Source organism: Acomys minous (assembly GCF_964271855.1).
Source record: "Acomys minous genome assembly, chromosome: 12".
NCBI lineage: Eukaryota > Metazoa > Chordata > Mammalia > Rodentia > Muridae > Acomys > Acomys minous.
The window spans coordinates 76,702,731-76,730,234 of NC_140493.1; the positions used below are offsets into that span (position 1 = coordinate 76,702,731).

The 27,504-nt window shown below is 43.6% G+C and overlaps 1 protein-coding gene across 1 annotated transcript; it reads left to right on the plus strand.

The window, feature by feature from the left end:
* The first annotated feature begins 1,927 nt into the window (after nucleotides 1-1,927).
* Nucleotides 1,928-25,705, plus strand: DDX52 (DExD-box helicase 52). Its single transcript, XM_084750540.1, has 15 exons — nucleotides 1,928-2,079; nucleotides 3,242-3,425; nucleotides 7,826-7,962; nucleotides 9,452-9,637; nucleotides 11,501-11,644; nucleotides 12,463-12,574; nucleotides 13,883-13,955; nucleotides 14,691-14,894; nucleotides 15,601-15,691; nucleotides 17,590-17,712; nucleotides 17,801-17,951; nucleotides 18,611-18,686; nucleotides 20,287-20,358; nucleotides 22,368-22,454; nucleotides 25,300-25,705. The coding sequence occupies exons 1-15, from the start codon at nucleotides 1,993-1,995 to the stop codon at nucleotides 25,349-25,351; spliced, it is 1,779 nt and encodes a 592-aa protein (XP_084606666.1). The 5' UTR covers nucleotides 1,928-1,992; the 3' UTR covers nucleotides 25,352-25,705.
* Nucleotides 25,706-27,504: the final 1,799 nt, after the last annotated feature.

Sequence of the window (27,504 nt, forward strand, 5' to 3'; positions counted from 1 at the left end):
ACACACACACACACACACCATTATTGACCACTTAATGTGAATCAGATGGCATGCTCAGTAAATGCATTAAGAAGAGGCATAACAAGTTGGACACGCCTGCAATCCCATTACTCGGGGAGACAGAGTTCAAGCCCAGCTTGGTCCACAAAGCAAAGCCAGGACAGCCAAAGTTACACAGAGAAACCCTGTCTTGAAAAACTTAAAACTCAAAACGAGAGAGAGAGAGAGAGAGAGAGAGAGAGAGAGAGAGAGAGAGAGAGGAATGACACATTGCCTCAGCCTCAGAAGTTTCAAAGACTGCGGACCAATGCAGTAAGAAAAGAGCTAAAATAGAGACACATGGGCCAGGCATGGCGGCACACGGCTTGGATCCCAGCACTTGGGAGGTAGAGGCAGGTGGATCTCTGTAAGATTCAGACCAAGTTCCAAGGCCCTGCTTCTAAAGTAAAAGATATATAGCACAAATTCAATGAGCAATACAACTCTATTCTCTGAATGGAGGGGAGCAAGCTGGGTCACTGGTATAATGTTAAACCTTTCCCAGTAAGAACAGCCATCCGCAGGGCTTTCCTCTTCTCTCTCAGCTCCTGGGAGGTTAACTCTGTAGTGAACCATCAATACCCAGTGGCTATAACTGGAGGGGAGAGACCATAACTGCCACTGTGCTTGCCTGGATAAACTTTGGCCCTGGCTAAGCCAAACACTACAAACTTCTTCACAGCCTTATCTGGTCTTTTGCGTGAATTTCCAGGATCAAAGTCAGCTCATCAAGTTTACAGGGTTAGTGCCTTTCCCTGTGGAGCCGTCTTCCCAGTCCCCCCAAATCCCTATTTTTTAGGGGGAATAAATATACTTTAAACAGCAAGCTATCCGCACTGTAAGCGGTGAGAAGGAACCAGACAGGAGATTCCATGCCCAGCTCACACTCACTCCATATCTGCTTGAGTGTGAAAGTCTCACTAGATCAGTGTTCTCTCTCCTCCCTATGTCATATGTCTATACTAATGATATATGACATTTGAGTCTATACACTGGACTATTTCTATGTTGATGGCTCCCGATTTTGTTTCTCCAGCCTTCACCCTCACACCTCAGACTCTCAGGTCCGAGTAACTAGTTGGATGTCTTCATTTAATCAACTAGAGATCTTCATGTCTACAAAACAGTAGATGCCCTGCCATCAACTCGGCCCAAACCCTAGCATTTAGTTAGCAACTAACTAACAATTAATCTAACAATGAAGACGAAACTAAAAATCGTATGTGACAAACTAAGATAGCTGCCCCTTCCATAAATAACATTGTTTTTGCAGCATGTTCGCATTAAAAACCAAATACCTCACCATGCCTTTGTTATAGTTTTGAGATCTGATTTGTTTGCTCCTTCAAACTTATCTGTAAGCTTAGCTCGGACCACTCCAACCTTCTTTCCTTTCTTCCTCCCTTTTTCCTCCTTCTCTTTGCTTTTCTCTTTCCTTCCTTCGGTGGCACTGAAAAGCAACTCAGGTCTTGGCTTCTATTCTAACAATGTCTCAAACACTCCCTACTTCAGATGGGCTTCCTTTTATCTGGAATGCTGTTCCCATGCCTTGGAAAAGTGGCCCTCTTAATTCAAACAGTTGATTGAATTTGACCAATCTAACTAAAAGAACCCCTCTCTATATCCAACACATCTTTTAATTTGCTTCACAGCATTTTTTGTTTTTTCTGAGTTACAGTAACTGGTTAATAGTAACTCTGTCTTGCTAGACTGTAACAGAGTGCAGAATCTTGGCCTGTTGCCCATCAACCCATCTCTAAAAGTCTAGAACACTCCCTCGGACAAGAAGGGTCTTTGTGTGTGTGTGTGTGTAAATGGATTCACAACGCAAACGTCCTCCAAGCCAGGCTCCGCCTCCTGGAGCTGCTTCCGCCTACTGCCAGTCCGGAAGCTGTCGCGGAGAGGAAGTTGTCTACTCGGACGCTGGGAGGCTACGAGGCATTCTGGGTAAAGATGGATTCCTACGATCTGTTTCGCCGGCTCGGTGCGGGCGCCAAGTTCGACGTGAAGCGCTTCTCGGCAGATGCTGCTCGATTCCAGGTATTTACTGTGCGCGGGGAGCCGAGTACCCGAGAAGGGACGGGATCCCGAGAGTGAGACCGCTGCCAGCCGGGCAGTTGGGGCACCGGATCCCCCACCCCCCCACCCCGGTGGCCTGGCTTCTACCACCCCCGGGCATTTTCCTCCTTTGAGATTCAGCGTCATCTCAGGCCTACTGCAGACTTTAGAATGGCTGTTTTCTGAGCCCTGGTAGACTCAGTTGAGCCTGGCACGGACACTTCTGTTTCCCGACTTCTTACTTTGCAAAGTTGGGATCCCTTCCGAGGCCCCTTCTCAGAAACTAGAGGAGAGGTGTGTCGAAAACAAACGGAGAAAACACTTCCACCGCCTGCGACCGAGGTTTGACTTGGTGTGCAGGTAGCTGTACTGTACTTGGCAGTATTTTTTTCCTCCATTACTCCAACCAGAGGCGTTTTGAGTAACCAGCCGTTAGAGTGACGCTGAAGTGCGGGGAGTGGGGTTTCTCTAAGGAGTAGTGAGCATGAAGGGAAGTCAGCTGGGCCTCACTTGTGGAACAGTTTGAGCACAAGCCTTACTATAAAAGAGCAGAGCCTTGGCGGGAGGCGAGGTCTGTGTTTCTTCGTCCTGACTGCAGTGCTGTGGTTACAGTTGAACCCTGGAGCGAGGTTTTCTGGGTCCAAATGCTACATCTGCTGTTGAATAGTTTTGAGATCTTGGTTAAGTTACTTGCTGATGCCTGGATTTTCTTCTTCTTCTTCTTCTTCTTCTTCTTCTTCTTCTTCTTCTTCTTCTTCTTCTTCTTCTTCTTCTTCTTCTTCTTCTTCTTCTTCTCCTTCTTCTCCTTCTTCTCCTCCTCCTCCTCCTCCTTCTTTTTCCCTACTATTTACCTTGTAGGTTTGATGTGAGGATGAAGTAATTTAAAATCTAATAAACATCCTTGACGTGTCGTAAAGGTATATAAGTATTCATGGCTGTCATTGTTATTTCTGTTAGGAGGCCAGAGAGCAGTGTTTGTTTGTTTGTTTGTTTGTTTCCATTTGCCTAAACACACTCAGCTCAACAGATTCCTGGTTGAAACAGTTAAAAAAGACGAATTACAGAGCCCGTGTCCTCCATGCTTCCAGGATGAAAACGGCGCTGTTCTGGCAATAGATTTCATTTAAAACTTTTGGGGTTTTAGGTAGGAAAAAGGAAATACGATTCTGATTCTTCGGAGGCGCTGAAGGGACCAGACTTCTTTGGAAGCAAGAAGCCTGTCTCAGATGAGTGCGGAGCGTTACAAATACACCAGGAGCTCCAAAATGAGGAGAAAGCAGAAGGGGGCAAGGAGCCCAAGAAGAAAAAGAGAAAAAAGATGATTTCAGGTAAGTGTTGACTTTCTGTTTAAAGAAAAAAAATTTTTTTGCGGTAGCAAAGTAGTGCAAGCGGATAAATCAGGCAGCACATGCCAGTCCTCGGTCGATGCCATTTGGATTATATCTAGATGCTAGCCCTCCATTGTTCACATAATGAGACTCACGCATAGCCTTTTGTACGGGTGTTGCTATTTCTGTAGATAATAACCCCAAACTGGAAGCACTCTGTGAGAGGGTACGCACAACCATCCTTTGGACAGATAACACAAGATGACTCCCACCCCTTTGTCACTACTGGATTTTGGATTTGAGACCAGGATTCCCAAATGCTGGCATTGGAGGCTGGGGAGATGGCACAGCAGATACAGGGGTTGCCATAGAAGCCTAGTGACCTGAGTTTGATCCCAGACTCCATATAAAGCTGGAAGGATAGAACTGACTCCACGCCTTATCTCTGAATTTGAGGCCAGCCTGGTAGCCAGGGCTATACAGAGAAGCCTTGTCTCGAGAAGGAGGGGGAGGAGGAAGAGGAAGAGGAGGAGAAAGAACTGACCTCACAAAAAAAAAAAAAGAAAGAAAGAAAGAAGAAGAAACTGACTCCACAATGTTTTCCTCTGACCTCTGTCACATGCTATGGCACAATCCCCTTACCCCCAATAATAATATATTAAACCAAACGCTGAGGTGACAAACATGAGCCATTACATCTGTCCTAGTGGTGTTATTGGTCTTAATTTTTTTCCAATCGAATTAATGAAATTTTTAACTTAGATGTTGTTGTTGTTGTTGTTGTTGTTGTTGTTATTATTATTATTATTATTATTATTTTGAGATAAGTCTGTACCCCAGACTATCCTTTAACTTCCTATTACAGTTAAAGAGTAGCCCTGAACATCTGCTCATCCTGTCTCCATCTCCCATGGACTGTTGTTTTAGCTGTGTGCCATCATGTGGCTTTATGCTGTGCTGGGCATCGAACCTAGGACTTCATGCAGGCCAGACATGGACTCTGCTCACTGAGCTGTATTACTCCTATCCCCTTTAAAATTTTTTTTTAAACTTAGAAACTAAGTAGGGTTGAATACCTTTCTAAAAATTCATTAATTTTGAGACTGGGTTTTTATGTAGCCCTGGCTGTCCTGTAACTCACTATGTAGACTAAGCTAGCCTCAAGTTCACAGAGTTCTGAGTGCTGGGGTTAAAGGCTCATTTTATATGTTTTATGGATGCTTCATTGCAGCTTTTGTAAATTATCTCGTCCTTTTCATAGTTTTTCTTTTCTTTCTCTCCTATATAGGAAATACTCTATAGGAGTGTTTATGTGTTATGACTGTTAACTTTCCTAGCCATTTGCCCTTTTTTATAAATACCTGAATTATGCAATGATAGTGAGTAAATTTCTTTCCCAATCTTTATTTCCTGTTCCTCGATTCTATTATATTTTTCTAGAGACACTGTATTCACACTGACATGCCTTTCTTCAAAGAAAATATTAATTCTCTCTGTGTGTCTGTGTGTCTCTCTGTGTGTTCATACAGCGCTGCACACGTGGAGGTCAGCGCTATCTGGCAGGAGTCTGTTCTCTCCTTCTGTCACATGCATTCTGGACCTCAGTCTCATGTAGCCAGGCGAAGAATCTACCAGAAACACCTTATCACTCAGGAGCAGAGTGTCTTGTTCTTTATAATACAATGTATACTTGGTAGGGCTGGTACATACCTGGTTTGATTAGTGCCTGTGTCAGGGACATTTACGATGTATTCATATTTCTGCTATTACATTGTAAAAGTCTTCTCTTTCCCTAGCTTTAAGAGCATTGGTGAACCCTTTGCCTACTGCTAAAAAAGAAATGCCACAAATTTAGAGGAAGGATTCAAATGTTGGGCCATCAGAAATGCATAGGTGTGCACTGTAACCAGTAATAAATGTATGTAGGCTGTAGACCTATGATAATGCATTTATTTTTAGCTAGAGATGTTAAGATTGTGGATTAGTGGTGATTGGCATTTATTAGTTCTGTCTGTGTTAACCACGTTTACCTTAGACTTCTAGGCACTAGTGATCCTCCTCCACAAGCTGTTTGCAGGCTCTCGCGCTCTCTCTCTCTCTCTCTCTCTCTCTCTCTCTCTCTCTCTCTCTCTCTCTCTCTTTCTCTCTCTGTGTCTGTCTGTCTGTCTCTCTCAATTCTTCCCTGTGATACCTATTAGAAATATAGGGAGTTTTCTCTTTCTGTAAATTGATCTTGTCGTATTTTACATTCGTTTTATAGTTATTCATTCATTCCTTCTTAGTTTAATAAACTTCATATATTATGGAAATTAGCTCACAGTAAAAGATCCTCTTATGTTTTCCTACCTGTTGCTTCATTTTGTAACATTGAAATCTTCAATCCAGTGGTTTATTTGTTATAAGGAGTGAATGGAGCTGGGCAGTGGTGGCGCATGCCTCTTAATCCCAGCACTGGGGAGGCAGAGGCAGGCGGATCTCTACGTTTGAGGCCAGCCTGGTCTACAAAGTGAGTTCCAGGACAGCCAGGGCTATATGGAGAAACCCTGTCTAGAAAAAACCAAAACAAAAAGAAAGTAAAAGACTGAATGGGATTGATGTAGTGGTGCACGCCTTTAATTTAATCACAGTCCTTGGGAGGCAGAGGCAGGCAGATCTCAGAATTCTTGGCCAGCCTTGTCTATATAGCAAGTTCAGGGTCAGCCAGGACTACAGAGTGAGACCTTGTCTAAAAAAAATAAGAGTGAACAGGGGAGTAAATTCTTTTTTTTTTCCCCCCTTTTTTTATTAATTTATTCTTGTTACATCTCAATGGTTATCCCATCCCTTGTATCCTCCCATTCTTCCCTCCCTCCCATTTTCCCCTTATTCCCCTCCCCTATGACTGTTCCTGAGGGGGATTACCTCCCCCTGTATATGGTAAATTCTTTTCCTATAGCTTTGTGTTCTGTTTTTCAGTAGCGGCTCACTGTGTGGCCTAGTAGACCTGAAAGTTGAGATCCTGCTTCCTGTCCCTATGTCCCCAGTGCTGGGATTATAGGCAAGCGCCATTAGACACAACTCAGATGTAACTTTTTTTGTAAACTTATTTCCCACTTTTTATTCAAGGCTGTCTTTGGTCTCTGTTCTGTTCAATTGATTTATATTCCTGTGTTCTCAATTGTTGTGGCCTTCTATCTAAAAACAAAACAAAAAGCAAAAAACAGACAGGTGAGGCATATTATCACACACGTGTATAGTGTACTAGGGGCCACCTAGGACTGCATACAGCTAAATAAGTATTGTGAGATACATCTGATCCTTAATATATACTTTAAAACATACACAGTTTTATTAAATGTCAGTTATGTCTCAGTGGAGTTAAAAATTACGTTTTAAAAATTCCATAGAGGAGCCGGAGAGATGGCTTAGCAGTTTAAAGCACTGGCTGCTCTTCTAGAGGATCCAGGTTCAATTCCCAGCATCCACATGGCACCTTACATTGCTGTTACCTCCAGTTCCAGGGATGGGATACCCTCTTTTGGCTTTCCTGGTTGCCTGGCAGTACACATGGTACATAGACAAAACACCCATACACATAATTTTTTTAAAAAAAAATCAGTCTGAAACCCCCGCTGGTCTGCAGTCTTGTCACTTAGGAGGTAGAATCCAGAAGATCTGAGGTTCAGGGCCAGGCTGGGCTACATGAGACGCTGTAAAAGAACATAAAATCCTTGTTTAGACTATTCTCACATATTTGTTCTCCCATACAACATTAAAGTCAGCTAATTAGTTGCTAAGACATTCAGCTGTTAATTGAGCCAGTGTTTTTTATGGATGTGGGGAGAATTGCTATCTTTTTTTTTTTTTTAAAGATTTATTTATTTATTATGCATATATACCTGCAGGCCAGAAGGTGGCACCAGATCTCATTATAGATGGTTGTGAGCCACCATGTGGTTGCTGGGAATTGAACTCAGCACCTTTGGAAGAACAGGCAGTGGTCTTAACTGCTAAGCCATCTCTCCAGCCCGAGAATTGCTGTCTTATGAAACTGGATAGCCCTAAGCACTGCAGGTTTGCTGCTAGTGCACATGACATCTTCTCTCATCATAATACTTTCTTGCTTGGTTTTTGATAAACAAGCTGGCTTCTGTGTTGCTTATGTACTTTCAGTTCATCTCCTGTTTGACACATGCAGTTGTCTGACGTTCACAACTGAAATAATCAACTCTACCACTGTTGCAGTCCGCCCATTTCTAGCCTTATATACACTGTTATTTTTCTTCCTCAGTTGGATCTGCTTGTTTCTTGGTTTAGTGTGAAGTGCAGCCAGTTTGGTACACCTCACACTATTACACTTGATATCTTTTTATTTATTTATTTATTTATTTATTTATTTATTTTTAATTTTTAAAATACAGAAATTGCTGCTCAAGAAGACTTTGACAATACTATACAGTGGACATCCTCTGTGGAAGCAAAGATTCAAGATAAAAAAGACGAAGGAGAAAAAAAGAAGCTGACATCAGGAAAGCTGGAACATCTCAGAAAGGAAAAGGTTTGAAAAATATCTTTATAGCTGGGCACAGTGGGGCAGGCCTGTAATCCTAGCGCCCAGAGGCAGGGGCAGGCTGATCAATGAAATACAGGCCAGCCTGGTCTACAAAGCAAATTCAGGACAGCCAAGGCTACACAGAGAAACTCTGTCTCAGGGGTGAGATGACATCTTCTCAAAAGTGTACATAGTTTGCACTGGACTTCTGTTTGTAGATTTATTTTGTTATGTTGAAGATTAACTACGTTTGTGTAGATTGTACTTTAGTGAAGACTGACAGGAGCCATCTGCAGTGCTGGAGGTACTCGGTTGCAGTTATAGCGAGATGAGGTGGGTTAGTTCCAGCTGTTTATAGATGTGTGAGGTATGTATGTCACAGTTCTCGGCCATCTCAAGTTTCAAGAGTAATAGTATGCTTAGCTTAGTATTTTTTTTAGGTTTCCTGGTGTGGAGAGATGGCTCAAGAGTTAAGAACACTGGCTACTCTTGCAGAGGACCCAGTTCAGTTCCCAGCACCCACAGGGCAGCTCACAGCCATCTGTAACTCCAGTCCCAGGGGAATTGGATACCTTCTTCTGACCTGTCGGCATCAGGCACACATGTGGTGCTCATATATACATACAGGAGAAAACACTCACATATATAAAGTAAATTTTTTTTAACTCAAATTGCTTAACTCCTTTTGATAAATTTAAAAGTTGGTTCCCTTTCTCTTCAGTGTTGAACTTAGTGGCTTAAAAGCATTTTCTCTGGCAGGGATTTCAGGGCTGGAATTTTCATTGTTTGTTTGAGACAGGATCTCATGTGGCCTGCATGCATCTCCTGGTTCTCCAACTGCCGGGAGTACAGGTGTGTGCCACTGCACCTATAGAGGGTCCACGTTCTTAAGGATGGCACTTTGTGATGAGGGTGTGGGACATGAGAGAACAGTGTGCCCCTGCCCCTCAGCTGGCGGAGACTGCAGGGCTTCCGTCAGGGACTGTTGGCCTGTGCTTCAGTGCCCCACACGCCAAAGTGACTGACTGTGGCTGGAGGATGAACAGGTGGCTCAGTCAACAACATTAAACTCCACCCTTGGCCCTCAGTTTTAAGAAACATGTGGCTGATTGGCTTGTTTTGTTTGTAAGTACTAAAAAGCACTGGCCTTTGTATACTACATACAGATGGAAAACATGATTTCAGTGCTTGCCTTCTAGAGGTTTCTGTAAAGTTATGAAAGCTACAAATGTGGCAGAAACACATTACAGTGTGTAGCACATTTCTATCTTTGACTTGAAAGCACAGACAGATGGGTCCATCATTTGTGAGGGGCTCCTGCCTGTGAACGCCACAAAAACCATGTGGTGTCTGTGCTGACTGGGGCTTGGATTTAAACAGAAGTTTTATGCGTTGCTATAGCTATGGCACAACTGTTACTGCTATTAAAAACATCTAAGATTGTTGTTGTTGTTGTTTGCCATATCCACATTGGCTCTTTTGTTTCAATTTACAGATCAACTTCTTTCGGAACAAACACAAGATACATGTCCAAGGGACTGATCTTCCTGACCCAATTGCTACATTTCAACAGCTTGACCAAGAATATAAAATCAGTTCTCGATTGCTCCAGAACATTCTAGATGCAGGCTTCCAAGCGCCCACACCAATTCAGATGCAAGCCATTCCAGTTATGCTGCATGTGAGTGTGAAGATCTAGGAAGCCTGTAACGTCCCCTGTGCCCTCATTCTCTTCCTGACTCCTTGAAACCCTTTCTGCCTTAGTCCCCTGTTAAATTGTTTGCTTTGAAGGCAAGTTCTTGTGCCCCATAAAGTCTGCTTGCCACAAGTAGATGTCATCATCCCCTTTATTAGTTCCTCGTGCGTGTATGTGTGCACGCGCACATGCGTGCGTGTTGACATAGCCTCGAATCCATGATTGCACTGCCTTATCCTTTTGAGTGCTGGGATTTGGGGGCGGGGTAGGGGCGCCACTGTGCCTGACACTGAGGTGTTCTTCTTCATGAAGCGTTTAAACCTTCTGAGCATGGAGACTGTGTTTTCTTTTCATTCTTAGTTTAGTTTGTAATGCCCGGATGCTTTATAAAGTTCTTATACTTAGTTCTCCAACTTAGTTTCCTTGCTCTCCCCATACACTTTATTATTGAAATGTCCTTCACATACAATAAAGCACAGAGATGTTAAGCACTGCTTAGTCTAAGCAGTGTGTAGCCCATGTGATATAACTGCACCCCAGTGGAGCTGTACATTTCTGTGCACCTCAGAAATATACCCTGTTCATTCGTCCTTACTCTACCCCACCCAGAATAAAACACTATTCTGATTGCCACCGTGTGTTTTACTTCTAAGTACAGGTAGGGCTGTCACTAATCTTCTTTTACTTAGTTTTTGAAACTTATAACACATCTGCTACTAAATATCATTCTTTTGTATGCATGTATTAATGATGTGTTTATCAAATCATTTATTAATACAGGTATAAATTAGCTGAAATCTTTGGAAACTAAATTTTTGTGAGAACTTGAAAAATATAAGTGGTGATGGTTGTGGCGGCAGCGGCACACGCCTTTAATCCCAGCACTTGGGAGGCAGAGGTAGATGGAGCTCTGAGTTCAAGACCAGCCTGGTCTACAGAGTGAGGTCCAGGACAGCCAGCGCTATGCAGAGAAACCCTGTCTTGAAAAATAAATAAATAAATACATAAATAAATAGATAGATAGATAGATAGATAGGCGGTGAAAGTTCCCTCGCTCCTCCCCTCCTTTTCTCTCTTCCTCCTTCTCTTTCTCTCCCCTTCTCTCTCCCCATTTACAAAACAGTCAACTTGGCCTTCAGTTGAGGTAGTTGGAAGATACCAGTTATCTTTTCCCCCGTTATATTAGTTCTTCCCTTTGCTTTGTGTACTGAAATGAGAATATACTTAGATATTTGAATGATGTTACTGACTCACATTTATTGAATTTGCACTTAATTTCTTCTTAGGTTATTTCTACCGTTACTTCAGCTTAAGGCTTTAAAAAATTACAGTGACTCCTTTGAAGATTTTCACCTGTAAATATTCTCCTCACCTAGGTCACTGGCAGTTTTTAATTCTAACTTTCACTCATTGTGTTATTTAACAAACCTTCCCAAGGGGATTGAACAGTACAGATACTGGGATAAAAGGTCAATTGTGTTATATGCTTTGGTACCAGTTTAATGGGAAAGCGAACTTGAAACAGTAGTTATGGTTCCCTTTGGGTGTTATTGCCCATGGTGCTTACATTCAGATGTACCTTAGTGGCCGTGCTCAGAAACACTGTTAGGGCAGCAGTGGCGAGGGAGAGGGGTTAGAAAAAACAACAACAACAACAACAGACGAGGCAGTTAGAGAAGTGGGCAGGGTGCAAACAGCTGAATTTATTTCATTCACTTTGAAGTGAGCGAGTGTGAGTTGAGTTTCTTCGTCCAGTTCCGTTTGCTGTTTTCATGGCTGCTCACGTTGTCTAACCAGGCTCTGAAAACTTGCTAAACCTGTCCTGTACTTTCTGTGCTCTGTTGTTAGGGTCGTGAACTTCTGGCTTCTGCTCCTACTGGATCCGGGAAGACGTTGGCTTTTAGCATTCCCATCTTAATGCAGCTGAAACAACCCACAAATAAAGGCTTTAGAGCCCTGGTCATATCCCCAACTCGAGAACTCGCCAGCCAGGTATGGCTTAGGGTTTTGAGAGAGTGCCTTGGTGTTTGCTTTGATGTCACTCTTGCTCAAAAGAGTGTCTTCTGTCTCGGTCCACTGCCCTGTACAGAGTATTCTGTATATTCTAGCATATGAGCTGGTCTTTGAATTGTCCATAATTTTCTGGAATGTGATTTTGACAGTGAGGCTTCTTTGGCACAGGTTCTAAGATCTTTGAGGTTGAAAGAATACAGTCATATATTCATCACTGAAACTTGTTTTTCTCATTTAGAAAAATGAAATGTTGCTGGGTGTGGTGGCACACACCTGTAATCCCAGCCCTGGGAGGTGGAGGAAAGAGGATCAATATTTCAGAGTCGTCCTCAGCTTCAGTTACACAATGTCTTTAGTCCCAGCACTCTAGAGGCAGAGAGTCTAGGTGATCTCTGAGCTTTTGGCCAGCCAGGGCTACCGAGTGAGATCTTGTCTGAAAACAAAAAGAGAGGAAAAGAAACTGCCTCGGTTTTCTGAGACAGTAGAGACTCTCCGTTGACAAGTCCGCTGTCCCCGTGTGTAGAGCAAAGCACATGCCATGCAGTCAGACATCCCAGCTCTGCGCTCCAAGAACTGCAGTAGATGGAAGGGGCTTGCTCTTGTGTCATGGAATTAGTTTAGGATCTTAAGGAAACTCTTGCTTTTTTTTTTTTTTTTTTTCCAGCAGTACAGGTCAGCCTGTAGAGCACTGCAGGTTCCGTCTGTGGGTTGATATCAGAGATATTAAGGCACAGAAGAGGCTGAGCACCCTGGCCTACTGTCCTCACTACTTCGGTTCTCTTGCCTTTTTGTTTCAGATTCACAGAGAATTAATTAAAATATCTGAGGGTACAGGATTCAGGATACATATGATCCACAAAGCTGCAATAGCAGCTAAGAAATTTGGACCTAAATCATCTAAGAAGTTCGGTAAGAACGGCCTGCTTAGTATATGTAATGGATTTGGAAATAATAAAGATCCTAATTGCTGTTTCAGCGTTGTTACAGTACAGGTCAGGTGAGTGTGTGTGGGTGTGTGTGGATGTGTCTGTGTGTATGTGTATTTGTGTGTGTGTAAATGTTTAAAGTCAGAATTTCGTGTAACTCAAGCTGGCTTCAAATCTATGTAGTTGAGAGTGACCTTGAACTTGTGACCCTCCAGCTTCGGCTTAGTGCTGGGATCACTGTACCCCATTTATGTGTGTAAGGCATCAAACCCAGATCTCCATGCATGATAGGCAAATAGTATACCAGGCGAGGCACATCTCTAAGTCCCTTATAAGTTGTTTTATTGGGTCTCTGTGTAGCCTTGGCTGTCCTGGACTCACTCTGTGTAGACCAGGCTAGCCTCGAACTCACCGAGATCTGCGTGCCTCTGCCTCCAGAGTGCTGGGGTTACATGCGGGTGTCACCACGCTCTGTTTTAATTAGTTATTTCTGATGAAGCTAAACATAAATTTGTCCTCCCTGTTCACCCAGAAGATCTGTGCCGGTATCCCAGATGGTTCTTCCCACCAGTCTCTATAGGGATATTTGGCAATATGTGGATATTTGTAGTTGTTGCAAGCCCCTCGGTGCCCAATATAGCTGTCTACAGAGAGTCATGTGACTCACCACGGCAGCAGTGCTAGGGCTGGGAAATCCTACCTCACACCTTTGATTTTCAGTCAGCTGAGGGAATGCCTTGGCAGAGAAGAGTGGATTGCGTGCCACCCCTTCTGTGAACCAGAGAATTTGCTCTTAACTTGAGCTCTGAGAGTTTAAGATTGTTCAAGCCAAGCATGGCAGCATACCTGCAGACCCAGCACTGAGGCAGGAGGGTCAGAGGAGTTTAAGGCTGGCCTGGGATTAGGAGGATACAGTGTTGCCTCTTATAAATTGAAGTATTCTTGCAGCCTAGCACTATTATAGCAGGCCTGGGCTTGGCTCTGCGTGAGAAGGAGCGCAGCTGCTAACCTGGCACTCCTGAGTCTGAACTACACAGCAGGAGTCTGTCTCAGACAAACGAAAAGGTTGAGGAAACCCCTGAGATGATAATAAACAGTAGAAACTAAGGGGTTTACACTGGTGGAAGAAAGAAATGTGTGCTGGCTTACTAAGAAGGATTTTTGTGTTAACCGCTCTTCCCTCCCCACTTAAGGTTATTAATTAAAATTCTGAAGGCCCAATTCTGTACTCAAATTCTGTACAAAAACTGCATCTTGTTTTAGCAATTTCCATCACCTGTGTTTCCTGTAGATATTCTTGTGACGACTCCAAATCGACTGATCTACTTGTTAAAGCAGGACCCGCCAGGGATAGACCTAACGAGGTACAGCATTCTAGTGTCTTTCCTTCCCTGCTTATTGTGTTGGGTTTTCACTGGGACTAATTATTTGACAAAGTAATTTAAGAAAGGAGGGAAGAACCCGCTGCTGTTGGAAGGCATATAGCTCCCTGTGGCATTGGGACAGGAGGGTGAGGCTCCTGGCACCCACAGTTAGCAAGCAGGACGGTGATGACTGTTGACTTGTAGCTTGCTTTCACCTTGTCATTCAGTGCGACACCTCAGCCAGCGGGGCAGCTTACAGAGTGGGTTTCAGTGACCCAGAGGCTTGTCTCTGGTTCTGGATCCTGTTGGGTTAACAGTCTCAACCTTCCCAGTTGTATTTGTTCTCAGTTGCTCTTGGTGCATACTGTCTGCCAGCTTACGCCGTGTTATGTTGAGAACAGTAGTTAAAATTAGCCAGCAGAAAAGTAGTAGTTAGCAGGTCAGGAGGAAAATTACACACCTGATGAACAATCAATACATCTTTTAGCAAAGGCAAGGGGTCCTGAAGGAATCCTCTGCTGTTGCTGATAAGCTTGTCTTTGAGGATTTAAAATAGGTGACTGAGTTACATTTATAATGTTTTTGTGCTAATTTTTCCTGTATTTTGTATTTCTTGTTTGATAAAGTGAATCAAAAAACGGCATCATTACAGGACATTTCTTCACGTTCCCCGATAGTTGGGTGAAGTGTCCTGGATCTTCCGGTTCAGTAACCACAGGTTCTCCTGTTTCTTAGTGTTGAGTGGCTGGTAGTGGATGAGTCAGATAAGCTGTTTGAAGATGGCAGAACTGGCTTTAGAGACCAGCTGGCTTCCATTTTCCTGGCCTGTACATCCCACAAAGTCAGAAGAGCAATGTTCAGCGCAACGTTTGCATATGATGTTGAGCAGTGGTGCAAGCTGCATCTGGACAACGTCGTTACCGTAACCATTGGAGCAAGGTGACCAACCGTTCCGTCACGTTATCCCACTCACTCGTTGTCTTAAAGTAAGGGGACAAGAAAAGATTTGGATAAGCACCAGGATATAGTTCAGTGATTGATAGAGCAGTTACTTGGCGCAAGATCTCTGTTCCATTCTCCAGCACCGGAAAAGAGTTTGAGGTGGATAGGCATTTCATGCTAAATAAAAACACAATCACAGTTTTAAAAAAATGTTCAAGGAGGGAAGGTAGGGCTGGGAGGAGAGGAGGGAGGAGGCTACAACTACGATATAAAGTGAATAAATAAATTAATATTTAAAAATGTTCAAGGAAAAACATGGGTTGGCAAGATGACTCTTACTGTTGTAAGGGTGCTTTCCACCAAACCTGCTGCCATGAGTTAGAGCCTAGAACCCATGAGTCTTCTAGGAAAGACTCGGGGAAGTAGGTGATGTGTCACACAGGAGCACACATGGTAGTCAGGGAACACTTACCAGGACTTGATTCAGCCTCAAGGTGATCAGTTTACACAGCAAGCACCTTTGAGCCTCTGTGCCGCCCCTGGCCTGTTTGGTTTTTTTTTAGACAAAGCTTTACTGCATGTCCCAGCAGACTAGCCTTAAACTCACAGAGCCCTGGGCCAGTCCCCCAGGTGGTGGGATTGCAGGTCCTCACCAGCATATCCAGCTAAAATTTGATACTTAAAAGGTACATTTTCTTCTCAGGAATTCTGCAGTTGAAACTGTCGAACAAGAGCTTCTCTTTGTTGGCTCTGAGACTGGAAAACTTCTGGCCATGAGAGAACTTGTTAAAAAGGTATATTACACTGCATGCATTCTTGACTTATGGTAAAGGTTATTTACATTTAATCATCATCCTCCATTGTATTTAGTGTTGATTGAATCCTGGTGATCCAGTAGGCGATGAGGTTTCTGTTTTATCCCCAATTAAGTACTGAGTAGAAGCCTTGGTCAGAAAGTTTAAAGACTGGAAAATTGGCTCAGTGGTTAAGAGTACCTACAGCTCTTGCAGGGAAGCTGGGTTCAGTTCCCAGCACCCACATGGAGCCTCACAACCATCCCTAACTGAGTTCCAGGCACCTGACTCCCTCTTCTGATGTCTGTGAGTACCAAGCACATATATGGTCACATGCACATATATAGATAAAACACTCATACACATAAAAACAAATCTTTAAAATTAAAAAAAAAAACTGCTAGTGGGTTCTGGGTAAGGAGAAATGTAAATGGTAGGTCTGCTTTTTGGAGTTTACTTTTTTTTTTTTTAAGATTTATTTATTATGTATACAGTACACAGTAAATCACATTATAGATGGTTATGAGCCACCATGTGGTTGCTGGGAGTTGAACTCAGGACCTCTGGAAGAGCAGTCAGTGCTCTTAACCTCTGAGCCATCTCTCCAGCCCTGGAGTTTACTTTTACAGGTGAACACAAATACGGCAGTTAGGATAGTTGGAAGATGGGGAGAAAAGGCATTTGTACATCCCTGGGGCCCGTGGAAGAGGCGTGCTTTAGGAGCTAGGAAATAGGCTTCTGAGCTTGACAACCTAGGGAGTCTAGCTGTACCGTTTTCTTTGACGTTTAGGCAGCTTACCTTCCTTACACCCCCACTCTTCAGTTTTCCCTTTTGGTAAAATGATGTAATCTATTTCAAAGAGCTAGTGTGGTGTTTAGTGTGTTGCACACGTTACTTATAATGCGCTTGCCTGTGTGTGTTTGGTGGCACTCCTGTCTGGCCTTATTTTTACTTTACTGGCTTAGGATTTTGCTCGACAGCTCAAGCTGGCCTTGCTATCAGGATCCCCCTGCCCCAGCTTCTTGCGCTGGGTTGTAGATGTGTGCTACCATGCGCATCCTCATTTTACTGATACTCGTGAGGGTGTCATTTTGTCCCTAGGAAACTTCAGGTTTTTGCAGATAATGATATGGTGAAAATAGATGAGAGATTTTTAGCCATGCATCATCTCTGAAATATGTAACGTTTTATGTTGTACACCAAGACAGCTAGAACTAAAGATGCAGGGAAGTCCTAGAGTTGGGGTAAGCAGTGACTTAAAGACACGAGCTCTACATTGCGAGCGGAATCCACGTCCTCGGGCGAGGAGGTGCTGGCTCTGGCGTACATTATCGTAGCAAGGCAAGCTTACTGGAATTCGTAAGATAAGGAATATAGGCCAAGGACAATAAGAAGTACCCACTGTAGAGGATGGATGCTGAGGAAGAAGGAGGCAGGGTTAGACACTGGCAGTGGAAGTGAATGACCTCCCGAAAAAGGGGTGGGGCGGGGAGGAAAGGCTTATTTCGGCTTATAGTCCCTGACAGACATCAGACACGTAGAGGCAGGAGTTGATGTAGAGGTGATGGAGAAATGGTGCTTTTTAATGGCTTGCTCCCCGCTGACTTATTTGGCCTGCTTTCTTCTAGCACCCTAGACCCTCTGCCTAGAGATGGCACCACCCACGCAGGGCTGACCCATCAATCATGCATTAGGAAAATGCACTACAGATTTGTCTGCAGGCAAATCTTACGGAGGCAACTGTTTTTCGGTTGAGAGTCCCTCTTCCCAGATGGCTGGTTTTATGTCGGGTTGGCATAAAACTTGCCAGGACAACGCACTAAGTTGAATGGGTTATTTGTGAAGTGGTTGTGTTCTTTCTTACAAGATGTGCTAATTTTTGCTCTTTTTCTCCTAGGGTTTCAGTCCACCTGTTCTTGTTTTTGTTCAGTCCATTGAAAGGGCTAAAGAACTTTTTCATGAGCTCATATATGAAGGTATTAATGTGGACGTCATTCATGCAGAAAGAACACAGCAGCAGGTAGAACTTCAACTGTGCTACAAACATGTTCTGCCTGCTTTCTGTTCTGGAATGGTACTAAACCACTTTATGTGTCTTCTTTCACCAGCGAGATAACACAGTCCACAGCTTCAGAGCAGGAAAAATCTGGGTTCTTATTTGTACAGCCTTGCTTGCAAGAGGAATTGACTTTAAAGGCGTGAACCTGGTCATCAATTATGACTTCCCAACCAGCTCAGTGGAATACATCCATAGGATAGGTGAGCCTGTGTTTTCATGCCCCATTGCCTACTTATCTTCTTCAGCATCGCTACTGTTCCCTTTAGACACACTTTGGTTTTTGACATACTTTATACTCTTTGCATTTTGGTGCTATGAAAATCCAGTGACCAATGGACACAGTGGTGCATGCCCATAATCCCAGCACTTAGGAAGGCAGAGACAGGAGGATCTCTGTGAGTTCAAGACCAGCCTGGTCTACAAAGTGAGTCCAAAACAGCCAAGGTTACACAGAGAAACCCTGTCTCAAAAAAACAAAAACAAAAGAAAGAAAAAGAAAGAAAGGAAATCCAGTGACCTTTTTGGAGTGGGGAGGCGTATTTTCTTATTTAATAATGCATGTGAGCATGCAGTGTGGGGGTTGCAGGGAAACGTCAGGTGTTTGTTGGTCCTCAGTTTTCCCGTGTGTTTGAGGCAGGGTCTTGTCCTTCACTGTGTGTCAGGATAGTTGGCCCTTCCAGGGATCCCTTCGTCTCCGCCTCCCGCCGTAAGGGAGGCTTCTGGCTTTTTCATGGACTCTGGGATTTGAACTCATATCCTTGTGCAGCAAGTGATCCATGCCCTGAGCCATCTCTCCAAACCTTTATGTGAACCTTGGGAGTTTTCTTCCAGTTTAGTAAAAATCTCTGGTTTCTTCTAGGTCGAACTGGAAGAGCAGGGAACAGGGGAAGGGCTGTTACATTTTTCACTGAAGATGACAAACCCTTACTAAGAAGGTAAATGGGGGCTGGGCTGTGGCTCAGTTGGTAGAGCTCTTGTCTGGCATGTGGGATTCCCCTAAATTTGATTCCAGCATCACCCCTACCACCCCACCATCCAGACATGCAAGAAGCGTGCAAGCCAGGAGACATGGCCTAGTATTCTGGTTTCAGTTGACAGAACTGCTTCGTGATTTTTATATGTGTATTTTATTAGTAGATAATTACAAAATGGTATGTCCCAAATTCTTTTAATATGTTATTTATTAGTTAACTAAATTTTGGGCGTGTGCTGGGTGTGGTGCTTACTGCCACATAGATTGCTGCAAGTTTGAGGCTCTGTAGTGAAATCTTGTCCCAAGATTCAGGGGAGAGATCCAGGGGTGATTTTTTTTTTCCCTTCCCTTCTGCTATTAGAACGTGAAAGTGTTGACAGTGGAAGATTCAGTTTTAGGTTTCAGAGTAACAGAACTGGCCTGGGAGCGTGAGTTGGGGAGGGGGGGTGTAGTGTCTTACTGTATACCCCAGGCTTGCTCTAGTCTCTGAGCAGCATGGGCTAGCCTCAGACTTAGAGCCTGGGCCTCCCAAATCCCAGGGTGACAGGAGTGTCCCTCCACACTTGGCTTTGCTCTTCAGTCAATCCTCTTACCATGGTACATCCTTTCTGTTACTTGGGGCCAGATGGAGTTTTATATTTAGTCCCAGAGTCACTTACCACAGAGGAGAAAGTATTTCAGTGGCACATTTTATTTTTAGTCAGTTGTAGCCCTTTGAAGTGTGGGTATCATATACTTTTAGACACTCAGGTCCTAATTTAGCCCATCATTGTAGATTTTTATGCAGATTTCTGTTTTTGGCCTGAGACAGTCTCCCTGCCTCAGCCTCCCGAGTGTGAGTGTTAACAGGCTGGTGCCGGCACTCCCAGCTGTGAAGGTGCAGGGTCCTGCGTGCTGGTTTTGGTTGAAGAGTAGCTGACAGCACCTCTCCTTTCCAGCAAATGTAGTTAGGGTAAAGGGGCTCGAGCCCTGGTCTGTTTATTAGCTCGGATGATGAGTTTGATGTGTTACCTTCAAAGCCTCCATTCTGACACCTTGGCTTTCCTCTAAGCAGACTTGCACGTGTCCATATGTCGGAGTGTGTTGCAAGAGCCTTGATGGGTCTAAGTAAGGTCTTAATAACCGCAAGCATGTGACTGATGATCCCAACACCAGTTAGCTCTGACCATTAGTTTCCATCTGTGAGATGGGGATTGTAGGACTTTCCATTAGGTCATCATGAGGAGTGACCAGGTTATCACTTGTAGAAACCGTGCGGTGCCAGCCCTAGTAAGCACTGCCACTTAGTGAGCTCAGGCTTAGCTCAAGATTCATTTAGGATCTGAGGTAGCTACTGCCTAATAGTGACTACTCATCAGGGTGTTGATTTCAGCCCAGGGACGGCTTCTCGGGAACCCAGGATGGTTGCATTTGACGGTGGTAGTTGGTACTCTCTGAGAAGACCATGTGGAATACTTTTGTGTAGTTTTAGCTCCTCTCATGTTTTAGAGAGGGTTTTGTGCATGACCAATTTTGTATGTCACTTTAACAAGACCCGTTACTGTTTATGGTTCCTTTTTCAGTGTTGCCAATGTTATCCAGCAGGCTGGTTGTCCTGTGCCTGAGTACATAAAAGGTTTCCAGAAACTACTAAGGTATGCATTTAAACCCGCTTGGACCTTTCTCTCTGGGTCTTTATACACACATTCTTGCTTTTTGTTATTTTGTTTCTTCCCCTTGCCTTTATTTAGCTTGTAGTTTAAGTCATATATCGCAGAATGCTGCGTTGTTGAATTTTACATGTGTTTCTGTTTGTCTGTTTTTTGGTTTGATTGGTTTTGTTTTGTTTTGAGACAGAGTCTCACTATGTAGCCCTGACTGTCCTAGAATTCACTATGTAGACCAGACTGTCCTTAAATTCACAGACACCTGCCTGCCTCTGCTCCCGAATGCTGGATTAAAAGTATGCGCCACTAGGTCTGGCAAATTGTGCAGGTTTTTAATCTTGTGTACAGATGTCCTTGACTTAAAAGGGGTAAGGTCCACTAAACCCATTGTAACTTGAAGGTATTATAAATAGAAAAAGGGCCAGGCAGTGCAGTGGTACATGCCTTTAGTCCAGCACTTGTCTTTAGTCCTAGCACTTAGGAGGTAGAGGCAGCCTGGTCTACAAAGTGAGTTCCAGGACAGCCAGGGCTACACAGAGAAACCCTGTCTTGAAAAAACCAATAAATAAATAAATAAATAAAATGGATTTAAGTGTATTAATCTACCAAACATCCAAGTGTAGTAGCCTAGTGTACTGTAGACTTTCAAGGTTTATGTAATTTTGTTTTTTGAGACAGGGTCTCTTGCTGTCCTTAGGCTGTCCTGAAACTCATAGCAATCCTCCAGCCTTGACTGTCCTAACTACTGAGATTATAGGCATGCATCACCACACCTTGCTAGAGTGTCTGTCACTCTCATTGTTGAGCGGCTCACTTGGAACTTTGCTTCCCTGCTGCCGTCCAGCATTGCTAAGGAATTTTGTGCCACCTGTTGCATGCTGGGAGAGTCAAAGTGCAGCAGTCACTTTGCATCATAACGTGAAGAGGCTGTGAGCCTGCTGCAGTGTGGCTTCTGTAACAACGTCATCTGGATGTGCTCCGTTCTTGCCTGTTCAGTTTCCCTTGTGTATGGCCGAGTGACACTGCATTCGCAGTCCTGTGCACTTGCCACCTGTCTCGGGACTTTTCCTCTTGCAGAGTTGCACCTCTGTGCACATTAATCAGCAACTCTTGTCTTCCCCTTTTCCAAGGTCCTGGCAACGATTGTTTTGTTTCCTGATTCTTGTTTTCACTATCTGGGTGCCTCATATAAGTTGAATCACGTGGTATTTGTCTTTCTGTAGTTAACATACTTCACTTTGCGTAGTGTCTTTTAGTCAGAACTTCCTTCCCCAAGCCCCTTCCACATTTTCCCTGCCCATTTAGGCTGCATGCACGTTCTGTCAACTGTGAGTGGTGCTGCTGCACGTCTTTGAAGACTAGTGTCACACACTCGAGATTTCATCCTCTTTGGCATTACTGCAGTCCCAACAGTCAGGTGCTTTTAGAGCATTTTAAGTAAACACTTTGCTTTAGGACATATTTCCTTGTTAGCTTTTTCATCTTTGAAATTCTGATTTCTTAAAAAAACTATTCAGTGAGTGAAATATACTTAGAATTATTAATAATGGTTAATTGTCCAGAGTAAGATTCTTTAATGCTTACTGACATAGGACATGAGGTTGTCTCAGAATATATTTAATCTCAGCCAATGTTTTTTGGGTTTTGGTTGTTGGTTTTTGGTTTTTTGTTTTTTGTTTTGTTTTGTTTTTTGGAGTGCTTTTTTGTTTTGTTTTGTTTTGTCTTTTTGAGACAGGGTTTCTCTGGGTATCCTTGGCTGTCACAGACTCATTTTGTATACCAGGCTGTCCTTGAACTCACAGTGATCCGCCTGCCTCTGCCTCCCGAGTGCTGGGATTAAAGGTGTGTGCCACCACGCCCAGCTCTTCCCGTATCCTTATGAAACAATTTTAAGTGTTATCAGCTAATCTAACCCATTGAAATGGGTAGAGCCTCACTTAGCTTTAGCTTCTAAATGAACTTGCATTTAATTCATTTCCTCTCTTACTTTCTTCCAGCAAACAAAAGAAAAAAATGATTAAGAAACCATTGGAAAGGGAAAGCATTAGTACAACTCCAAAGTACTTCTTAGAGCAAGCTAAACAGTAAGTATACATGTATGGTAAGAAAACTACTATGTAATTAGAGTAGGCATTATTTTTCCTTAAGATACATTTTATAGGTAAAATGGATAGGTAATCCACTATAGGGTAGGGTAAAAAATTTCCCTCAGATTGTCTCTGATTTGGGAATTTGCATATTTCTTTTAGTTGTTTGGGTGGGTGGATTTTTGTTTGTTTTGGGTTGGTTTGGTTTTTCAAGACAGGGTTTCTCTGTGTAAAAGCTCTGGCTGTCCTGGAACTCTGTTTTATAGATCAGGCTGTCCTCAGACTCTGCCTGGGTCTGCACTCGAGTGATAGGATTAAAGGCTACTACGCGTAGCTGGAGTTTGCATATTTCAGTGTAATTTTTCTGTATCTATTGATCATCTGGTTCTCCCTCCATAGTTGAGAACAGATTACAGTTTGCTGTGAGTTAGAACTGCACTGCACACTCTGTGGCCATCTTCATTAGGCCGTGCTGTGGTTAGGATCACTGACGGAACCGATCAAGCCTTTTGAGCTTCCTGCTCTTGAGCAGGGTTGTAGATAGTCTTAGGCTTACACTGAGGGCACTGTAGCCTTTAAAGCGCACCGCTTAGCTTAGGGGTTGTTTTGAGAGGAGGTGAGTGCTAGCGTTGGTCTTGTAAAATACATACAGGTGTGTTTTAGCTATCAGTGCTGGGAAGCTACATGTTCTGGTAGGGGTTTGCCAGACTATTCTGCGTTCCATTACCCTACCTAAAGAAAATGATACTTCTCTCAAATTTCCCAGCACTAGAGTAGCATGTGCTCTAACTGAATCACTCAGTCCGAGGGATTTCTTGCATGTGTGTGTCCTGAAGGTGTTGGCGGTGTCCCGGGGTGCTGTTTGACATAGCTAAGGCTGTTTTCCAATCCCTTAAGTCGGGTGGGGAAAGCCACTAGGCACTGTTTCATAGGCAGCACCATTCACTACAGAACACTTGATGCTGGTGGGATAGAGAGGTGAATTTAAAATAGGCCACGTGAGAACACTGGATGACTTTAACCAAAGGATTTTACATAAGGGGAAGGCCTTGGGGGCTGGTACAGTTACAGGAAGTTTCAAGGCAGCAGATGTGTTTGAGGACAGGTGAGATTTAGGTCTTTAGAAAAAACAAAGTGAGCAAAGGTCCAAAACTGTATGTGACACGCTTGCAAGCAGAGCAGGAGTCTTGCACAGCATTCTAGCACTGTGGAAATAGAGTTCACTGCATGTGTTGAAAGTGCACAAAGAGTGCCCCAGAGTTTGGATGAGAGGTCAAGATGTAGCATGAAGGAATACATATCACAAACATAAAGATTTGGAAGCCTAATAGCTTAAATTCCGTTGTTATTTTCTCAGTTTTGTGAATTCTTAATATAATGTTTTGGGTTTATTTGTGTGTGTGTGTGTGTGTGTGTGTGTGTGTGTGTGTGTGTGTGTACAGTTTTTTTGTTTGGTTGGTTTTGGTTTTTTGGTTTTTTGGTTTTGTTTTGTTTTGTTTGTTTTTCGAGACAGGGTCTCTCTGTGTAGCCTTGGATGTCTTGGACTCACTTTGTAGACCAGGCTGGCCTCAAACTCAACGATCCACCTGCCTCTGCCTCTCAAGTGCTGGGATTAAAGGCGTGCACCACCACACCTGGATGTGGGTGCAGTTTTTGTATGGCAGGGAATCTGTCTACATCGTCATGAGGGCTGATAGGCATGCATCAGTCTTGCTCCTTGGGAGAATTACGAGTCCACTTCTCTCAGGCCCTGAGTAGAAGCCAGTGGAAGTTTCTGTAGAGCCTGAAAGTCAGCTGGAGCATAGCATGGAGACTGATGAACTTTAATGGGATATATCAGTATTTTTTTTATTAAGATAAAACACTATTTTGATTAATTACACTAAATGCTTTGTGTTTGTAGCATTCTTCTTGGTTTATTGAAAAGCTTAGCTCCAAGGCCGCTTTGGGTTGCTGGTTAAGCCTTGTGGTATCAGTCACACACTTGAGGTGCTTTGACTTTCTTTCCGTTTTCTTCTCATTTAAAGGCCGTCCTCCTAAACGTAAGAACAAGATCCATCGTGATCTAGTTCCTGCTCCTTCTCCATTACAGATACAGGTTGCTTTGGGGCACATGAGTTCATGTCTTGAGCTCAGCTTCCACATTAAGTGTGGTGCCTGGTTCCTTGTTGTCTAGAGGGCCTCGCCCCCTTCAGGCCCTACAGAGCCAGCTCGGTGCGGGTGGGGTGGATAGGATCTGTCTTGGGTGACTTAGGGTAAGTGGCTTGTCTCTCAGGTATTGTCTCCAGTATGTAGTGGAAATGCTTGTGTCTGAGTCACAGACTCTGCCCTCAGTGTCAATTGGGTCAAGAATTACATGAGCTAATATTCCAAAGAACTTCTTACTGTGGTCTGCAAATATCACTTATTGTCTCTAAGTTCATTCTTTCCTGTATTAACCCTAGTTAACACATCCACCACTCACCAGGCTGTAGAATCCGTCATGGCTCGTGTCTCACGTTTATTACTAATGTACGGTGACCCACATGTTTTTATGCATTCCACCTCATTGTCCTCATCTGAAAATGCATGTACAAACACCACTTTACAGCAGTGGCTAGTACTTAACACAGATCCAACAGGTCAAGACCAGACTCTGTCCTTTGTGCTATGTAACAGTGTAGTTGGGATGTTTCTCATATGGACAATGGGTTTTATGTTGGGCAGAGACCCAGTTAACCCCTTTGCTCCCAGTGCCTCATAAGCTTTGCTGTCAGTAACTTTCAGCACATGTTCATTAAGCTTTGGCTATAGAGGTAAATGTATATAGAATTTCTGATTTGGTGTGTTTTCCTTTTCTTAGGAGAAAGGTTGCTGGCAAGAAGAAAAAACAGCAAGAAGAAAAAAACTCTTGAAGAGAAAAGTTGAAAATAAACACCTTAAAAGTCCGTCCCCGCAGCGTAACTTATAAGCGGGCGTGAATTCTCATGGAGTACTTACAGCCATCTTAAGTCAACAAGAACAAAATAGTCCTAATTCAGCGCTGCGTCAGGCTTCCCTTCGTGGGTGATGTATATAGTAAGCTACATACACACTTCTGCCTGAATCCAGAGAAATGCTTCTTATAGAAGAACAAGAGCCGATGCTAAAACACCACCCAAAACGGTGAACTCTTAAGGATTTTGTCCTTCAAGTGTGAAGGAAAGTGAGATGCCTGCTGTGGAAAGGCATCTGGAACAGGATTTTAAATAAAACCTTGAGCTTGAACACACCATCCACGCTTGTGTGCATGGAGAGCCATGGGGGGGGGGGTGCAGACAAGAGCATCCCACCCACTAGGAAGGAGCCTAACGCACCCTTTAGTGTTTGTTTATTAATGGCCTCTGTGACATGAGCCATGCCATATCTATGATTAACCAGGTCCCCAAGGATTGGAAACTTGAGCCTATTGAAATTCACTTCCACTGCCTGGGGAGGAAGCCATGCTTAGCTGTCACGATGAGATTATGTGGCTCCCTCTCCGACTTCATTCCCCATCCTTTCATCATGTTCTTTCCGTCTCTTTCCACTCAGGATGGTTTTACTTGAAAGCTGATAGCAGTGTTTTATCCTGTGAGGAAGAACATTCCTGTTACACGATACACCTGGCTGCATTCTCTCAGGCTTATCCTCGTAAGGCTTGGTGGCCTTCCTCCACCCTCTGCCAGTCACACGCGGACCGAGGCAGTGCACAGTGCACAGGCTTTCCCTGATCGCCTGTTCTGTACAGTGAGCTAAAAAAGGCTTGGTACAAGTTAAAGCACTTCAGACTGGTGCCAAGAGTTGCATAGGATGCGTGCTGCCACAGGACTGCAGTGCAGGTGACTGCCAGCACCTGAGTTAAACCTGTCCCCTCTACTCTGAGCAGTTGATGATTCATTCTAAAATCAGCACCGGAGACCTCTTTAACGTGTGTGAGTTTTGAGAAGGGATCTCTGTAGCTCAGACTAGCCTGGAACTCACACTAATCTTCCTGTTTCATCCCCTTTACTACCGAGAATACAAACATGAGAGAGAGGAGACTTTCTTGAATAGATGGGACAAAGGTTTTTCTAAATCAGGATTTATTTAAATATACTAATGGCTCCTGGGAGTAAAATTAAATAAATAAATAAAAGTACATTTATTCTTGCCGCTCTTCAAGTCCATTTGTATCATGGAAGTGGAATATAGTTGGAACCGTTTGCCACCTGTGTTCTTTAATTTCTTAGTGCTCCAGTTTCTCCTGTGTTGTAAGATTAAAGGTACCTGTGTGTTAGAAGCTTCGTAAACTCACAACAGACAGTCCTTCAACAAACATTTTCCTTTAGGAACACAGGCTTGCTGACAGCACCACTTTTGCAATTAACGACAGGGATGAATAAATAGGAATAAAATGTGTGGTGTGAGGCGCTGACCGTGAAGCATGGGAGCAGGACTCCACCTCAGGTGGGGGTCCTGGGAAGGCTGCAGGTGGAGAGGCTAGCATCACCTGCACAGCCCTGATCTCCTTATTTTCTCTTTGTTCTCTCCTGAGCAACCACCCAGTCCATGAAGTAGCTACGAAATCTGTATCAGCTCTGCTTGTCGAAGGGTCAGTCAGGTCTCTGCTACATAAATGTCACTTTTGTCAGGGAAGAGGAAGAGTGAAAATAGTGAACAATCAAGACCAAACAACATAGAAAAAAATAAAGATCCCACAGATAACGGGGCATGGTCCAGTTAAAGGAGCAAGGACCTAGTAGCCAGGCTGGCCTGGATTTGAGTCCTCATCTTGCTGCCTGTAGCTCCGAGATCTGGGTATATTATAAGAACTTTCAAGATTGGTTTTTCTCATTTCTCAAATATGAGTAATAACTCATAGGGGCACAAAAACACTTGACCGGTGGTTTATGTCTAGTAACTAAAAACCTATTCCAATTGTCAGTGAAAGCTGTAAGGCAAGAAGTGGCAGTTACTGGGTATAACTAATCCATTATCTGAGAGTTTGATTGACAAAGTTCACTTATGACAAGTTTTACTTCCAGGTAGCTTGATTGGGGATGGGGGC